General features: G+C 36.7%; 1 protein-coding gene across 1 annotated transcript in view; it reads left to right on the top strand.

Annotated features, from left to right (window-relative positions):
• The window catches only part of LOC142353071 (uncharacterized), a 64,083-nt gene that overhangs the window by 7,568 nt on the left and 37,340 nt on the right, over positions 1-19,175 (top strand). Inside the window, exon 3 of the mRNA XM_075405265.1 lies at positions 5,451-5,607. Within this exon, the coding sequence (XP_075261380.1) occupies positions 5,451-5,607 (157 nt within the window). The remainder of the gene's footprint in view (positions 1-5,450; positions 5,608-19,175) is intronic.

Genomic DNA, 19,175 nt, shown 5'->3' with positions numbered 1-19,175 from the left:
GTTTTTAACTGGGGATTTGCATGAAATAGTTTCAAAATTGGAAATTACAATTGGTCTTTGGTTTAGGGTTGAGTTTAGTTATTTATTCAACACTTGATTTTTGACAGGGATTGATTGCAGCAAATTAATTTTATAGCGGAAATAGAGGTTTAACAACTTTTCATAGTAACGTTCAATGTTTACTAAGCAAACACTGATTGACATGCCAAGTGCAAATAAGAGATAAAGTGGAGTGGATTTGTTTACATAAGAGTCCAAAGGTCGTGTACTTAAGATAAGGAGAAAGTTGAACAAGTAGCAGTTGAATGACAGAGCATAATTTGATATTGGTTTGTTTGCATAGCAAACAAAGCCCTCCTACGGAATGTGACAGATTGCAAGTGTAAGTTGCATTGTTCACTTAGGAGATTAAAGTTTGTTTGCTTAAGATAAGAGCGTATTGGTTGAGTATAAATTGAAGTGACACAGAGAAATTTTGGCAGAGAGAGAGAGAGGCAGATTTTGGAGTTTTTGGGAGAACTTCAGAAGTTTGGTTTCGATCAAGCGAGAGAAAGTAGTTGGTTTAGTGGGACTAAACTTTGAAAGATTTGTAATTGCAAGACCAGTTGGGATACTGTGAGCGTTTTGATTTAGTTCATTTGGGAAGTGAACCACGGATATTGGTAATATTATTTTAATTACTATTATAAATTGTCTTGAATTTGTCTTTTCCTTTGATGTGCAAGTAATTCTCTTACCTTTGCTTTCCATATAACTAGAATTGATATTACGAAGACGACATCTATGAGGCATACAAAAAGGATTTATTTCTTGAGGTTTTTTAAAAATGTATCTAGAAATTATTCCCTTTTCAGCTTTCAAGCCCTCTTTTTATGCTATATAAGACCCCTATGGAGGCCGTTAGAGTTGACTTATGGATGTCGTTGACATGGAGACTGGGAAAGAGAAGTCATATTGGTGAGCCTCAAGGGACCGCTAGACCTGAGAAAAATTACCGAAAGAGTTTTATTTACCTTAACTGTTTGTTTGGGTCACTGTAGAAATTCGATAAAAAGAGGAAAAAGCGAAAAACTCAGGTCTTCTACAACGCCAACGGTTTTTGACCGAAAAATGAATCGAACAGTTTTGATAGATCGTAAGGACCGCCCAATATCAAATTGACAGGTTTAATTTCTGGCCGTTTTTTAGAATAGGAATTTTAAAATGTTTTTTTTTCGTAAATTTTTACTCTGAAACACAAAATCCTTTGGAATTTTTTTTAATTCTCAAAGTTATCACTGAGAACCCGTGCATGAACTTCTGAAAGGGGAATACTTTTACCTTTTATTTCCTCATTTTCTGCCATTTCAGGGAATATCAAAAATTTTCACGGAATTGCAGGAAATTGACTGACCGGCAAAAGTTCGGAATATCAGGCAACAGTAACAATGACACTGTGAGGGGTAGGAACAACAGAACTGTTAGAGTCTTCTTGTCATTAATTGGGACTGAAAATAGATCGCATTTCCAAAGCATTTGTAATTTGAAACGCAGATAGTTATCGCGACTTAAACTTGGGGTAAAATTTGTAACGGGGAAATTTTGTTAATACTCGGAATCCCAGGGAGCGTTTTCTGTAAGAAGCTTTTCCAATTGCAATTTCTGCAAGAAGCTTTTCTTCTTATCGTTAACAAAATTGAAAAACGAACACATTAGGAAAAATAAACACGTTAGGAAACACATATGCATTAAAAAAAAGCAAATTGTTTTTCATAAATATGACATGAAAGAAAAAGACGGTTAATAGAAATAAAAATTCCCTGATTTCTGATATTGTTGATATGGCGTCATTCTCCGGGGAAAAGAAAGCTGCGGAACCTAGACAGGAAAAACAGAATTCATTTTGAGAATTTTGAAAGACAGAATTTTGATTGAGACCGTCAGGTTTGACACAACACAAGCAAAATTTAACTATTGATAAGTTTGATTTGCGTTGTCGAGTTTTTGCACAAACAACCCTCTTCTACCCTGATAATAAAGACAATTTATATAAAGTAGTTGTGCTCGACCATCAATCAAGCAATACACAAATACGATACGTAAACTGGGGCCCAAATTTTGACGAATGGGTATGCTGTAGAACAATTTGCGCGTACTCTCAATTTAGTACTCAATTGTTAACCAGTAAGAAAATTTCCCATAATAATGCAGCCCACATTGACGAGCTAGTCTCTGCCACAAACAGCACACGAATTGCCGCAAGTACCATTTCTTATAACACAGCAAATTTGGACCTAAACACCCTCCTAGACTTTGAAACCATTTGAACGAAAAAAACCTACAATACGCTTTATTCCTCTCAAGTTCCGGCTAAGACGTCTGAATCACTAACACATATCATTGAGGGCTGTGATTCTCAAAGAAAATCCCGAGAAAATTGGAAAAGACTCTTTGCAATTAGCAAGTGCGTTCTTTCCGCAAGCAACAGATGGGGGAGGAACACAAACAGCAGCAAGAACGGCTAATGTTAAGTAGATTTGAGCGTTGGAAGAATGACGACTAAGCTGGGTTATGGTTCGAAGCTGCCTCAATCAAACAAGTCAAGAAAATAAATAATGACTCAATGGAATGGCTTGCAGGACGTGCAAAATCTCGAATTTTGGACGTGCAGCAAAAGTTTTGTCGTCGGATGGAGTGGCCCTTGATAATAAAGAAACGCTGAAAGAGTTGTTGAACTTGCATCCAGCAGAAGAAGTGCCACCAAGTGAAACTGATGATTGCAGTAGTTATTCATATCAGTTTGAAGAAGCGTTTGTGCTTAAGCAATTGCAATCTTTCTCAAACTTCACAGCAGCCGGTCCATTCAAAATGTACTCTGAGAACCGATTAGTAAAAAAAAATCTATTTCAAGCATCAGCTAGCAGAGGGCAAATTTTGCTAGCAGCGGGCAGCTCCTCAGTTTCGTTGCACCATTTGTTTGCTCTGCTTCGCTTACAGCGCTGAAAAAGACAAATTTTGATGTACGGCCAATCGCTGTGGGAGCAGTTTTTCGACGCCTCATAGCCAAAGTTATTGCGCAGGAGGCCATTTCTGAGGCTGTTGAACTTTTTTCATCCCGACAACTTGGTGTCGCACTAAATGCGGTTTTGAAAGCATTGTACATGCAACAAAAGCGGGCCTGCTTCAAATCGACTTCAAAAATGCTTTCAATTCTATTTTAAGCAGCAGTGTGTTAGATGCAGCGCAAAATTTCATTCCTGCTTTAGCACCTTTGCTGCTTTTTGCTATTCTCAGCATAGCAAGCTCTTTTTTAATGCAACTCAAATTTAAAGGCAATCAGGAGTCCAATAAGGAGACCAAATGGGGCTCTTACTGTTTTGTTTAGCAGTTTGGCTTATTATCAAAGAACTCGACAATAAGTTGAACCGAAGAGGAGCTATGCGAATCATTAGAAATTTTATCAACTCATGGCAACAAGTGTTGCCTTGAACTCAGAAGTGACAATTGCGAGTTGTGGTCCGCCACGTGTTTTAATGCCGTTGATAGCAGGATAAAGAGAAACAGCCAATCAAGAATCGAAATCTTGGGCGCAGCAATTGGAACACCCAGTTTTGTTGCATCTTGTTTTGAGAAACGGGTTAAAAATCTCGAGAAAGTATTAGACATTCTAGGCTATTCAGAAGACCCTCAGTGCGCTCTAGGAATTTTGCGTAGCTGTCTAGATGCACCTAAATTGGTCTTTTGGTTGAGATGCAACACTCGATTCCCTGAAAATAACAAAATACTTGAAGAACTTGGCCATCTCCAACGAACAACTTTCGAAAATATATTGGTTTCTGCAAGCAGCGATATTTCATGAAAGTTGAAGAAAAATTTGACAATACGGCTCTAAGCAACCTTCTTGAAGCTCAAACCTCCACCAGACAAAAAAAACTAGACTGTTATCTCTTTTCCTACCTCAATCAGGAGCTTGGTTGACGGCAGCACCTATTCGTGCTCTTGGCCTACTCCTTCAAACTAACGAGTTCCAAGCGGGTCTGAAATACCGCTTAAGAAATTCACTTTATGATTCGGATAGGAGATGTCCTTATTGCAAGTCAGCTATTTTGGACATTTTTGGAGATCATGCCGTCTCATGTCACGGCCGTGGCGATATTACCTCTTGTCATGACAGAGTACGAAACGCAATATTGGCAACTTGCTATCGGGCAATCTTTCCCCTGTATGTGAGCAAAAACATCTTCTGCCAGAAAACAATACAAGACAGTGCGACGTGTTTTTACCCAGTTGTATAGCAGGACAACCCGCAGCTTTAGACGTCACCATTATGTCCCCACTGCAAGCCAGTATTATCTCAGATGCAGCAAGGACACATGGTTTTGCTCTAACCCTAGCGGAAGACAAGATTGAGCTTTATTACCAAAAGTGCAGCGATAGGTGCATCCACTTCATACCATTAGTGTTAAAATTTTTCGGCGGACTATCCGAAACAACGAGGAAAACATTGAAAAGAATAGCTCATTTGTCTGATAACAGAGGCTTCAAGCCTTCAAGCCTATAAGTAGCCTTCAATCGCCCCACTCAAGTGGTATCAATAGTGCCATGCGTGGCTCAGCTACAATTCTGATTGCACGAGATTCGCAATTATGAGCCAGAGGTGATGTGGACTGTCGCATCCAATTATGCCGCTATGCTCAATGAGAAGGTCAAGAAAGTCCGGTCCAAAAACTCACTAACCTCAAGTGATTGCGGACTCACTTTTTGAGAGGAGAGCCCTTCTTTGTTTAAAAATTACCCAATGAGTGGGGACTTCAGATAATTTTATTAGTTTTTGTCCTCGTCCATCAGCAGAGAAACATCGAAATCGCCTTAGGAAAAAAAATTCTCAAAGAAATCTTATTTAAAGTACAACTGCTGCTCTTTGCATTCTTACCTGATGAAGTGGGGAGAACTTCAGTAGTTGAGCCAATCAGAAAAAGTGTTCACGATTTGTTAAATCTTTCAATCACGGGTTTTTATTCTTACCTGACCAAAGTGGGGAGAATATAAGCGAACATTTCACGCGTGCACAATTGAAACGGACAGTTGAATTTAGAACTATTGAACTGCTGATCTGTTGAATTAACTGCCATAGTTATGATAACAAAGTTTATTATATTTTCTTATCTCAAAATTAATTTTTGAGGATTACAAATCCTATTTACTTTTTATACAGACTCTTATTGAGATAATTAATAGAACCCGCAACCAAAAAAGATGATTTGTACCAACATGAAAATTAACATTCAGAAATATAATTTTGCGTCTAGTTGTGGAATCCGTAATTCGGTTGTTTAAAAAAATGAATTCAGAGGCGAACGACTTTAACAATCTGGTACAATGGAGAAATATGCTCAAAAATTCTCTCGTAATATGATTTTTTGATCAGACATTTATTCATTATTTTCTCTCATGATCAGGTTTTTTTTCAGCTTGAGGAGGCGTTACGACAGCGGAAGTTGGGTTTAGTCAGACAGCTAAGGTCAGCAAAGGATGAGGAGATGAAGAGACTGAAGAAAGACCAAAAAGAACTGGAGGCAGATGTTGGGGTGACCACTCGCAAGTTGGAACTCAACTGCGGAACCCAAGGCAAGTATCCGAGGACATCTAAATCCACATTTAAAACGTCTACAGGGTACCTAAAAAACCATACTTACAAAGAATGTTTCTTCGAAATACACAATAATTGAAAGGATTAAGTATTAGTAAGCATTACAAACATCTACCCGGTACCAAATTTCCGAGTAAAGTCACTCACTTATATAGCTGATTTCAGTTCTTGTATCCTAAATCTTTGTAGAACAACGTGCTAGGATACAAAAACGGAAACGAGAGTAGTAACAAACCTATACACCCTGGATCACTTTTTGGCTCTTTTTCCCCAAACATGTTTAATCATGCGCGCGGATGAAAAGTTCTTGGCAATTATTTCCTGTATGTTAGGATTTTTGCCTGAATAAGTAATAGACGTACCTAAACTTCATTTTGAAATAGAGAGGTACCTTTTTTATGGGTTATTTATTCAAACTCCGCGGTTATCTTGTCTCTTGATGGTTAATTAATGAGTCCGAGGAAACAAAAAAACAAAAAACCATGCTTTTAACAGATAGCTTGGAACTATTATTTTGCTTTAGTTGTAAAAATGAAACAAACTAAGAAATTAAATTAAAAATGCAATGTTAAGAACAAACAATAAACTATTTACAACAACCATCTAAAAAAATTTTAAGACACAAAATTCAGTTTTAAGTCATTGCTTTAGGTTTTATAAATGTACCCATTTAAAACTGCTTCTCCGTCAGCATCTTCTTCAACATCTATTTGTGTTGTCTGGACATGTGGAAGAGCTTGTAACCCCCTTTTAGAGCTGTTATTGTCACAAGAAGCTCCTGCGCGGAGCAGTCGCAGGTTTTTGTATCTCCTCGTCAATACTTCTTGAGAATCCCAACCGGCGTGGAGTTGGCCAGCTATCCCCTATAAAAGCTGTTATTGTCACAAGAAGCTCCTGCGCGGAGCAGTCGCAGGTTTTTGTATCTCCTCGTCAATACTTCTTGAGACTCCCAACCGGGGTGGAGTTGGGCAGCTATCCCCTGTAAAAGCTGTTATTGTCACAAGAAGCTCCTGCGCGGAGCAGTCGCAGGTTTTTGTATCTCCTCGTCAATACTTCTTGAGACCCCAACCGGGGTGGAGTTGGGCAGCTATCCCCTATAAAAGCTGTTATTGTCACAAGAAGCTCCTGCGCGGAGCAGTCGCAGGTTTTTGTATCTCCTCGTCAATACTTCTTGAGACTCCCAACCGGGGTCGAGTTGGGCAGCTATCCCCTATAAAAGCTGTTATTGTCACAAGAAGCTCCTGCGCGGAGCAGTCGCAGGTTTTTGTATCTCCTCGGCAATACTTCTTGAGACTCCCAACCGGGGTGGAGTTGGCCAGCTATCCCCTATAAAAGCTGTTATTGTCACAAGAAGCTCCTGCGCGGAGCAGTCGCAGGTTTTTGTATCTCCTCGTCAATACTTCTTGAGACTCCCAACCGGGGCGGAGTTGGGCAGCTATCCCCTATAAAAGCTGTTATTGTCAGAAGAAGCTCCTGCGCGGAGCAGTCGCAGGTTGTTGTATCTCCTCGGCAATACTTCTTGAGACTCCCAACCGGGGTCGAGTTGGGCAGCTATCTACTATAAAAGCTGTTATTGTCACAAGAAGCTCCTGCGCGGAGCAGTCGCAGGTTTTTGTATCTCCTCGTCAATACTTCTTGAGACTCCCAACCGGGGTGGAGTTGGGCAGCTATCCCCTATAAAAGCTGTTATTGTCACAAGAAGCTCCTGCGCGGAGCATTCGCAGGTTTTTGTGTCTCCTCGTCAATACTTCTTGAGACCCCAACTGGGGTGGAGTTGGGCAGCTATCCCCTATAAAAGCTGTTATTGTCACAAGAAGCTACTGCGCGGAGCAGTCGCAGGTTATTGTATCTCCTCGTCAATACTTCTTGAGACTCCCAACCGGCGTGGAATTGGGCAGCTATCCCCTATAAAAGCTGTTATTGTCACAAGAAGCTCCTGCGCGGAGCAGTCGCAGGTTTTTGTATCTCCTCGTCAATACTTCTTGAGACTCCCAACCGGGGTCGAGTTGGGCAGCTATCTACTATAAAAGCTGTTATTGTCACAAGAAGCTCCCTCCTGCGCGGAGCAGTCGCAGGTTTTTGTATCTCCTCGTCAATACTTCTTGAGACTCCCAACCGGGGTGGAGTTGGGCAGCTATCCCCTATAAAAGCTGTTATTGTCAGGAGAAGCTCCTGCGCGGAGCAGTCGCAGGTTGTTGTATCTCCTCGGCAATACTTCTTGAGACTCCCAACCGGGGTGGAGTTGGGCAGCTATCCCCTATAAAAGCTGTTATTGTCACAAGAAGCTCCTGCGCGGAGCAGTCGCAGGTTTTTGTATCTCCTCGTCAATACTTCTTGAGACTCCCAACCGGGGTGGAGTTGGGCAGCATCGTCAAAATTTAACGCTTGCTGGACAAGCGATGCTTCTTTGCAAGCGGCTCTTCCTCTGCTTCAAAATCGATATATGGACATCTTGAGAACGGCTTTTCTTTTGGAGCTGCATCAAAATCAAATATTTCTTCCTCATCGGACTCAATTTGAGAAGTTTTCCAGAACCCAGGATCAGGTGGTGAAAAGGTTTCTTCAATCTCACTATCCAGTTTTTCAGCTAAATCTCTGGTGGTTTCACATTCACTGATCTCAATATAGGACTTTAGAGGTTTTTCCAATGGCTGTTTCCGCTTGTCACCAATTTTGTAGTGTCCATACGCGTATGAGCTTATACCGTCACTCAGATAATAACGCTTATCGTCAAATGCGCTCAAAGCAATTTTGTTAGACTCTGTTATGTTGAGTGTGTGTTTGTCACTAGTTATAGATGTTACTAGTTTTCTCAATGGTGATTTTGATTTGAGCACATCTTTGAACTTATCATGATGAAGTGTTTTTTTCACATGCTTGTTTACACCCTTGGCACTTTGTTTGACCTTCTGCAAAGTTTTTACAGAGTAAGCTTTTGGTTTCAGAAAAACTGCTTCCATCACAATGTCACCATTCAGCTCATCTGATAATTTAAGTGGCACTTTTTTGTTAATTTCACTATGTAAGTGATGATCCTTGGGGTAATCACTCAAATCAAGCACGTGTTTCAGCTGTTTAAGATCTTCGTATATGTCATTCGTCTCAATTTCATAAAACAGAGAATCAGTGTCACGATACATCACTCGAGCTTTTTTGTCAAACAGAGGCCCCATTTCTTCATAATGAAACCTGTACAGGTGTAGTTTTGACAGATCCAAAATAGCAGCACCCAGATAAGTTGGTTTATTCCACCTGATCTCTTTCTGGCTGAGAGTGATCCCAACAAGTTTCTCTCGAAATATAGTGAACTTCTCAAAGTTGTACTTGTTGCAATAAAATTTTGCTTTCTTCTCATTTTCAACAAATACCATCTTGTATCGACATCTCAAATTTTCCATCGTCTTTCCGAAGCATGAATTGTTCAACAGTTTGAAAAAGTTTTTTTCAAATGTGCTGATACCGGGTTGTTGTCGCAACTTTGTATTCTGCTCAATATAGCACTTCATAAAGTCACTCTGGTTGAACTTCAGAGTCTTATGTAGTCTGGTTACTTGGAGCCCCTGTTGACAATAAAATTTCAGAACTGAATAATGACATGCATAATTCTGCTTTGATTGAAGCGTTTCCGGAAGCTTTGGGATATGACTGGTCTGGTTTCCCAATTCTACTTGATACTGAGAAAGCATCTCAGCATCGATTTTTAACTTCTCAGCAGCCAAAGGAAAATCATTGTGACAGTCATGTAAGTTGCTAGGATAATTCAAATCAACCATAACAATATACCCAACATCACTTTCGTCAGATGTTTTCATGATCTTGTCCAAACTGATGTCTGACCATTCAAATCATCCGGTTGGAAGTTTTTTCATCATTGTTCCACCGTATAAGTTAACGACATCCAGAAAAAGTCCATAAGTACTCGGTTTTTCATTATCAAAGTCAACCAAGTATTTGTTGTTAGCTTTCATATACCGTTTTTCACCAATTCCATTCAATCCTCCACGGATGGCTCTCTCACAAAACAACAGCATATCTATATCAGAGAGCAAGTCCAGTTTAACTTTAGTTGTTTTCAGCATTGCATCCCATGAAATATTAGGTGCACTATAGTAATGACAGGGGTCTAATCCATATACCTCATCAAAGAGTCTCCGGTTTTTTTCAAACACGTCAGCCAGATGAATGACATCAGTTTTGAGATACAACATGAGATAGTCACCAACGTTTTTGCAGGCAAACAATTTCCAAACTTTGTTAGCATGCTGAACATCCTCCTCAGAAACATCAATTTGACCAGACAATGAATTTATCCACTGATCACCATATTCAGGCAAAGATTTTTCAGAGAGTTTCTCAAAGCTATCGAGAAACGAATATGGAAAAACTCCTCTCTTTTGCAAAATGTCGCAGTTTTTTTGGAAATGTTTAGATAATTGACAGTAGTCCTTTGTTTCGAGTGTTGTAACCAGAGTGTCAAGACTCCCGGATAAAAAACGATAGCTGTCAAGGAAACGAAATTCTTCATATAGTAGCTTGTCATCTTTGCTTTTACCAACAGGAACAAAGAACGAGAATGAGATGTATGTCTCACTGTTGCAAGGAATGACTGTCAATTTTTCTTCCGATTGGATTTCAATGTATTTCAAAAGATGATGTGCGTCATATTTACTAAGGTTGTGGAAAAAAATAGGCGTAAAAATCTGCGTACGAAGCTTAAGATTTCAGCTGTTGTGTGCAACTCCGTAGATTTCACCAGTAAAGTGATCATGATGGATTACATTTTCGTCGTTCAAACACATCTGACAAATAACACATCTTGTACCGTGATCAATCATTCTCATTCGTTCTTCATCAGATATTATGAGGCGTCTATGCTTCTGTTTTCTCTCAGAAATAGATTTGGCGTTCTCTCTGAGCCACTGAAAAAACTCTTCTATGCATTTCTCACCTTCAAAACTGTAATAATCACTTCCACCTTTTTTATCCACAGCACAAAAACCTATTGCGCAAGGATTCTGAGTTTCTTTGTTCAAGGTGTAGCTATTCTCAGGATTTTGACGACAAGTGTCATGCTTAAGGCTGACAGCCTCTGTGTCGGCATAAATCACTAAGGGAACTGAAAACGTTTTATGCCAGTTTGTAAATTCAATTGTTGAGTCTTCCGTTGGCATAGTAATATGAACAGCTTTATGCTCCCCACATAAATCCAAATGTTTTTCCAGTGCCGTTGAATTCCAAAATCCAGGAAGACAACGTTCGCAGTACTTATACCGGTTATGATTCTTTTTTTCAAACTGCCGAGCCATGAAAGCGTGAAAGTTTGTGCTCAAACAGTAGTGGCTGATCAGTCCATCGGTCAGCAGCAACAAAGGAATGATTTTTTCTGTTTTTACTTTGGTCAAGTAAAGTGGTAGGATTTTGTTTTTGTCGAAACCAAAAACATTAATTCCAATATTGTTTTGTTTCTCAAACTTCGGAACATCTGTCAAAGACATGGGGAACTCAATACTGTCCAACTTAAGTTTGTGCAAATTTGGCTTGTATTTGTTTTGCCGATTTTTGTTCTCCTTCTGTGGAAACAGTGCTGCAAGGACTGAATATGCGAAACATTTGTTATCATTGTTTTGAATATTCAAGAGAAAGTTGTTTCCCACTAGGGCGGCTGGCGTAGCAATGTAACTGCTACCTCTGATAGGCTTGAATTTGTTAATGTTGATATCCAAATGATCAATTTTCTGAACAACAAATCCACTACCACCGGTTGAAAAGATCTGGATTGAGTTGTTCATTTGGTCAATCATTTCATAAATTTCATCATCTGATAGTTCTGTTGTTAAAGTTTTCGACTTTGTGTTTGCATGACAGCCGACTTTGGTATCATCTGTTGGTTTCAGCATCTGTACAAAAACAGAGAGCTGAATTTTCAAAGGTCCAAGCTCTGCTACTTTGTTTCTCACGAACAATTTAAGGTCTTCGAGACGCTCCGTAACAAAGGTGAACACATCAATTTGGTTGTCCGCTTGTAGCCTGAACGACTGAAAAAACTTTCCAATAGCTTGTTTCTCATGTAGCTCCAAACTGCATTCAGGCCTCTCGGAAACCTCTGTGTGAGTACCATGAGCGACTTCCTCATGTCTAGCACACGATGAAGTGTCGCCATAAATTTGTGTACAATGCTTGCACTTTGTGTACGTCTGACATCCATGAACTGTTTTTAAATGGCGAATTACATTTCTGCTCTCTGTGAATTTGTTGCTACAAGTTCCACATTCATAACTTGCTGTTTTTTCCAATTTTGTGTTATGCTCCTTCTCCATATGCTGCAATAACTTCTCTTTCCTGCTGTACTTCTTCGAGCACTCGTCACCAATTTACTTCTTCGAGCACTCAAACAGTAGTGGCTGATCAGTCCATCGGTCAGCAGCAACAAAGGAATGATTTTTTCTGTTTTTACTTTGGTCAAGTAAAGTGGTAGGATTTTGTTTTTGTCGAAACCAAAAACATTAATTCCAATATTGTTTTGTTTCTCAAACTTCGGAACATCTGTCAAAGACATGGGGAACTCAATACTGTCCAAATTAAGTTTGTGCAAATTTGGCTTGTATTTGTTTTGCCGATTTTTGTTCTCCTTCTGTGGAAACAGTGCTGCAAGGACTGAATATGCGAAACATTTGTTATCATTGTTTTGAATATTCAAGAGAAAGTTGTTTCCCACTAGGGCGGCTGGCGTAGCAATGTAACTGCTACCTCTGATAGGCTTGAATTTGTTAATGTTGATATCCAAATGATCAATTTTCTGAACAACAAATCCACTACCACCGGTTGAAAAGATCTGGATTGAGTTGTTCATTTGGTCAATCATTTCATAAATTTCATCATCTGATAGTTCTGTTGTTAAAGTTTTCGACTTTGTGTTTGCATGACAGCCGACTTTGGTATCATCTGTTGGTTTCAGCATCTGTACAAAAACAGAGAGCTGAATTTTCAAAGGTCCAAGCTCTGCTACTTTGTTTCTCACGAACAATTTAAGGTCTTCGAGACGCTCCGTAACAAAGGTGAACACATCAATTTGGTTGTCCGCTTGTAGCCTGAACGACTGAAAAAACTTTCCAATAGCTTGTTTCTCATGTAGCTCCAAACTGCATTCAGGCCTCTCGGAAACCTCTGTGTGAGTACCATGAGCGTCTTCCTCATGTCTAGCACACGATGAAGTGTCGCCATAAATTTGTGTACAATGCTTGCACTTTGTGTACGTCTGACATCCATGAACTGTTTTTAAATGGCGAATTACATTTCTGCTCTCTGTGAATTTGTTGCTACAAGTTCCACATTCATAACTTGCTGTTTTTTCCAATTTTGTTTTATGCTCCTTCTCCATATGCTGCAATAACTTCTCTTTCCTGCTGTACTTCTTCGAGCACTCGTCACAGTCGAAAGTCTTCATCTAAAACAAAAAGGTATATAATTATTTGTTTACTGATTAACACTTTGAAAAAACCTTCTAAAAAGACTCATCCAAGGATCATATATAGTAACTTAAACCATACAAGGAATACAAGGAGTTTAATCAGTTAACCTATTCGCTTAAAATTCCTAAGAGATACTATCTATGAAATCAATGATCTTGACCTTGTATAAGCTTTTGTGGTTTTCAAATTTTGTGAGCTCACAAGACCTGATTGAAATTCAGTCTACCAGAATTAATTATGGAAACAATAAGTGTACACTTGATTTAAAAAATTCCGAAAAAATGAGCCAGTTTTTTTTAGAGATGAAAAGGAAAAGCGATTACAATTAGACGTTTTGCTTTGTATTTTTCTATATTTAAACTGCTGTTGATTTGGTTTTATTGAGAAAAATAGAAATTTACACTTTTAAATTGTTTGAAAGTTTTTACCAAAACTTAGTTTGGAACACATTTTGCCTCCAATCAAAGCGACTGGTTTGCAGTTGTTGAATGCTTCAAAATGATTTATCTAAATAAATATCTTGCTTTGATAGTTTTCGTTTGTTTTCTAATTTTTTCCATCAAATATTTACATGTATCAAATTTTTTTGTTACTCGTAAACCTCTTCAATGAAGGGAAAACTTTACTGTTTGAAAACTTTTTTACTTTAGTTTTTTACAGGTGATCTGAAATTCTGTCAAATGTTAGTTGGGAATGCATTTTTACATGGCAAAAAAATTACTTTCAAAATACTGGGCTTAAACTGATGAGATAATAGAAAACTTGGTAGTCCTCCGTTTTGTTTTCCGAAATTTGGTGGTTTGTTTTAGTTTAGGATTAAAAAAAAAGTCGGAAACTCATTATATTTCAACCACTTGCAACAACTAGATTGTATATTATAAGATTAAGCTTATTTTCATAAACTTTTTGTTGTTAAGTTTTTACAAGTCAATACTAATTCATTGAGGAGGAAAAAAGAACGACTGATCTGTAGTTGTTGAAAGCTCTGAAATGAATATTTTCAAAGCAAGGATTATTTTCATTGTACTCTTGTCTCTATAAAATCTGTTTGAATTTTCGTGTGTTAAAATGATTTTTCTATTTGTGTGGACCCAGTGGACCTAGGCTAAATTCAAGATGAGGAACTAATGTTTTTCATGGCAGTTTTGACAATTTGTAATAATATTCTTGAATTTTATATTTGAATAGAAACTTTCTGCATAGTTGCTTAAAGTTTTCAACTGATTTTTTCTCCTTGATTTTTTTGGGTTGCTGTAAAAACTGTCAGACAAACCCTTTCACAGACAAATATCAATAAAGTGTGACAGAATGAAATTGTTGGTAATTTGGGTTGCAGCAAAAAATTTAATGCTTTAGTTCAATAAGTTCAATAAAAAAATTGGTAAAAGCAATTTCTAGAAGCAATATGACATAAAAATTGCCTGAATTTTCAAAATTCATGATTGTGACCTCGGTGTTCAAAACGAACTTTCAGACAAGTCAACTGAGAACATTTTTGTGGTTGACGAAGACAATTATTTCAACAGTCAACCAAAAGTTGACACTGAAGAGCAAATCAAGTTTTTCATTGTCTCATAGCACACTAATTTATTATCGTACTTTGCAAAAAACAGGAAAACAGGATCACAAATTTTAGCTAAAGTAGACGAAAACTTTTCAAAAGATGTCGAAATCCACATAGTTGACTGAATTTCTTTTCCAAGAAAACAATTGTTTTCCAGTTTTGCTTCATCTGGTAAAGCTATCATAATTTTCGAGTAGATTGTAAAAAGAGCTGTATAATTTCCTGAAGCAGAAATAAGCTACATTATTGGATTCTAGTTTTGTAATTTTTAATCGCCGCTTTTTGAAGCATGGGACAAAACTGGCTTTTTTGGGTAACACATAGCTTATTTTACCTTGCTGATCTTTGTCATACCAATCAACATTCTGTTTCTGTTCAGTTTATTTTGTCAGTTTAACAAAAATTTGACCTTGCAGATCCCCGCACTCAGAATGATATAATGTAAGGCAAATGATAAAATTTTCCGTTGATTACGAAATATGCAACTATTATCTAACTAAATTTTCTTTTTTTCGGTTCTATAGATTGCTTGAAAATTAATGTTACTACAGATATGTATGTAGTACAAAACGTTCATAGTTCATACTGTAATTTTGACAAAACTCTTGTTGATTTTTTTTTCGTTGCTGCCAAACGAATCAGCACTCTAAAATAAATGCTTCTTCAAACAAAAAGGTCTGAACGTTTTTTTGTTTAGTTTTTCATTCAAAAACAAAGTTAGAGAAGCTATGTCTTATTTTATGACATCTAATAAGAACTAGTTTGCATCTACTGACTGCAGGAAACGTTTAGTAATTGTTTAAGGATGGTTTTAAAAAACAACCTCAAAAAATTTCATAAGTAGTTAGTTATTGATAAGAAACTTTTGCTAATGTTCACAAATTTTTATCTCAAACTTTCTTTGATTTTAAGTTTTTAAATAGATGATCTCTTTGGTACGTTTTTATTCTCATATAAATTTCACAAATGTAGAGCCTCTAGGAAGAAATTTAATTTGTTTAAATACAAGTGAAAGTCTCTAGAAATGCGCATAGCGGTTTTACTGACCTTTGAAAACTTTCTGTTAAACATTTTATAAAAAATTTTACCTTCTAGGAATGTTTTTGGACTTCAAGTCTTTGATGACTCATTGACACGTTTTGAAAAATTTCTGGACAATTTTAGTTATGTTTTAGAGTACTAACAGAATTCAGTCGGAAGTTTTGGTTGCAATTAATGTTTGTAAACGGCCAACGATAAATCGATAAGACTATTAAGGAGTTTTTTGTGCTTTTTGGGACCGTTATTTTTATCATGTAGAATGACGTTTAGCCTGCAGAATAAATTTAAGCGAGAAATCTTTGCTATTGTTGAGAAGCTTTGATTGAATGACAGGTTTAATTCGATATTTGCTTTATATGTCTCAAGTAAGAAAGTTTTGGTGTCAATCCATTTTTTTTCACAGATGTGAAGTGAGAGAAAATTAAAAACAAAAAAACTTTTGGAGAATTTTTTGGCGACCTAATTTTTAAACCTAATTTTCAAAACTGCATAACTTTTTACCTAAGGAATTTTCCATTAATTAAATTGTTTTGTATTTCTCGTACGGGCAATAAAAATGTTCAGTTGACTTTTGATTACTCATACACAATTTGTAAGGGCAAATTCATATCTTTTAAAGTAATTTTGCTTCCCTATTGTGATAAATTTTCCTTAAAAAACTTTTCTCTAGAACTTGTATTTAAAGAGGAAAAAAATGATGTACAATTGACCTTTGATGACTCATACATATGTTATGTGAGCAAAATTGATGTTTTTTAAAGTAGTTTTGTGTTAGTTTTCACTAATGGAACAACTTTTCCTTAAGAAACTTTTCTCTAGGACTTGTACATTAAGAGGAAAAAAATGATGTACAATTGACCTTTGATGACTCATATATATGTTATGTGAGCAAAATTAATGTTTTTTAAATTGGTTTTGTGTTAGTTTTTACTAATGGAACAGCTTTTCTTTAAGAAACTTTTCTCTAGAACTTGTATATTAAGAGGAAAAAAATGATGTACAATTGACCTTTGATGACTCATACATATGTTATGTGAGCAAAATTGATGTTTTTTAAAGTAGATTTGTGTTAGTTTTCACTAATGGAACAACTTTTCCTTAAGAAACTTTTCTCTAGGACTTGTACATTAAGAGGAAAAAAATGATGTACAATTGACTTTTGATGACTCATATATAAGTTATGTGAGCAAAAATGATGTTTTTTAAAATAGTTTTGTGTCAGTTTTCACTAATGGAACAACTTTTCCCTATGACACTTTTCTCTAAAACTTGTATATTAAGAGGAAAAAAATGATGTACAATTGACCTTCGATGACTCATACATATGTTATGTGAGCGAAATTAATGTTTTTAAAGTAGTTTTGTGTTAGTTTTCACTAATGGAACAACGTTTCCTTAAGAAGTTTTTCTCTAGGACTTGTACATTAAGAGGAAAAAAATGATGTACAATTGACCTTTGATGACTCATACATATGTTATGTGAGCAAAAATGATGTTTTTTAAATTGGTTTTGTGTTAGTTTTCACTAATGGAACAACTTTTCCTTAATAAACTTTTCTCTAGGACTTGTACATTAAGAGGAAAAAAATGATGTACAATTGACCTTTGATGACTCATATATATGTTATGTGAGCAAAAATGATGTTTTTTAAAGTAGTTTTGTGTTAGTTTTCACTAATGGAACAACTTTTCCTTAAGAAACTTTTCTCTAGAACTTGTACATTAAGAGGAAAAAAATGATGTACAAATGACTTTTGAAGACTCATATGTTTACTATGCGAGCAAAATTAATGTTTTTTAAAGTAGTTTTGTGTTAGTTTTCACTATTGGAACAACTTTTCCTTAAGAAACTTTTCTCTAGAACTTGTACATTAAGAGGAAAAAAATGATGTACAAATGACTTTTGAAGACTCATATTTATGTTATGTGAGCAAAATTGATGTTTTCCGACTACCTTGTTTTGATCCGTGGATGAGTTATATAGGTTGAAATGATGGAGGAGCTACATGAAGACAAAAGAAGTTCTTTAACTTACTTTGCACAAATTTACTGTTTTGAACCACTCCTCTTGCTTAGGGACTCTTGATGCGCTCTGATGATAGACAAACAAAATGCCTTTCCTCTGGTTTCGAGATGTTCTCCTTTTTTTGCTTCCTTATGCCAATTTGTTTTTGAAGCGCTCGAAATTCAAACAAGGTTTTTTCCGTCTTTTGTGTCTTTGTATTCTCTGCAACCAAAGTGACAAGATGTTGTTACACCCAACTGTTCTTCTTGACACTACTCGTTTTTCTGATAGATCCTTCAAAACTAAAAACAAGATGTTTCTATACTTTTCGGATTCCTCAAAGCTTCGTTTTGACTTCTTAGTATAACTTCAAACGATGATTTCTTTTCAAATGATGAATTAACCTGATTTAAATTGCGGGGAGAAGAAGTTACTCTCAACTTGTGTTCTGTCTAATCGAAGATTGTCTTCCCTGTCAAAAACCACTGATCTTTGCTGGACAAAACAACAGTTGATGAGGTCAAAGTTTCAGTAAATTTCTATCTTTCAGAATACTTTTTTTGGTCCTTTTTTAAATATATTGTATTGAAGAATCAATCACTTCTTTTTATCGTGTTCGAACTTGTTGTTTTTGGATACGAATTTCGTCAAAATGTAATACGTCTGAATCATATGGCTTATTGTGTAATAAATGAAAGGGAAGTCTATTAACAGTCTGAGCCAGACGAGTTCGAGTTCGAGTTTGAGTTTGTGTTCTAAAAATAGCCCTTAGGTAATAATTTCATCAGAAAGTAGAACGCTTCCTACCCAGACGTTTCACATGTAGTTAAAAAACAAAATCTTCAACGTGAGACTGCATACCGATACATAGATTATTCACATTAGACACCCAGATTTCTGCTACTGCGCAAAAGTGTTCACTGGATTTATAGCCCGCAAACGTTTGTATACAAACAATCTTCTTCACAGGGTTTAAATATCCCTTATAAACTTATAAAGTTGTGTGCTTCAAAGTTGCGTATGCAGGAATTAACCCTGATTACGCAATACCAATATATAGTTTATTCACATTAGAAAGTGTTCTACGCAAAAGTGTTCATGACAAATATAGAGCGGATTTAAAGCCCTTAGTTATTTGCCGGGTTTACAGACAGTATTCTCCACAGTGTGTTTATATACCTTATTAAAGAGGCAAGCCAACATGTCCTGTTCAAAAAGGTAAGTCCATTAAATTTTCAGGCAACAATCCTAACATACAGGAAATAATTGCCAAGAACTTTTCATCCGCGCGCATGATTAAACATGTTTGGGGAAAAAGAGCCAAGAAGTAATCCAGGGTGTATAGGTTTGTTACTACTAACGAGAGTGACTGTACATCAGAAATGCGGTATTACATAGATGTTTAAAAAATCTTAAAAAAATCCGGCAATTCTAAAAAAAATATTGATTGCGTTTTCAGCCAAAAGT

This window comes from Convolutriloba macropyga, chromosome 14, assembly GCF_964194025.1.
Source record: "Convolutriloba macropyga chromosome 14, txConMacr16.3, whole genome shotgun sequence".
In the NCBI taxonomy this organism is placed as follows: Eukaryota; Metazoa; Xenacoelomorpha; order Acoela; family Convolutidae; genus Convolutriloba; species Convolutriloba macropyga.
The sequence above is the reverse complement of the archived record's forward strand: the minus strand, read 5'-3'. Positions and strand labels throughout refer to the sequence as shown.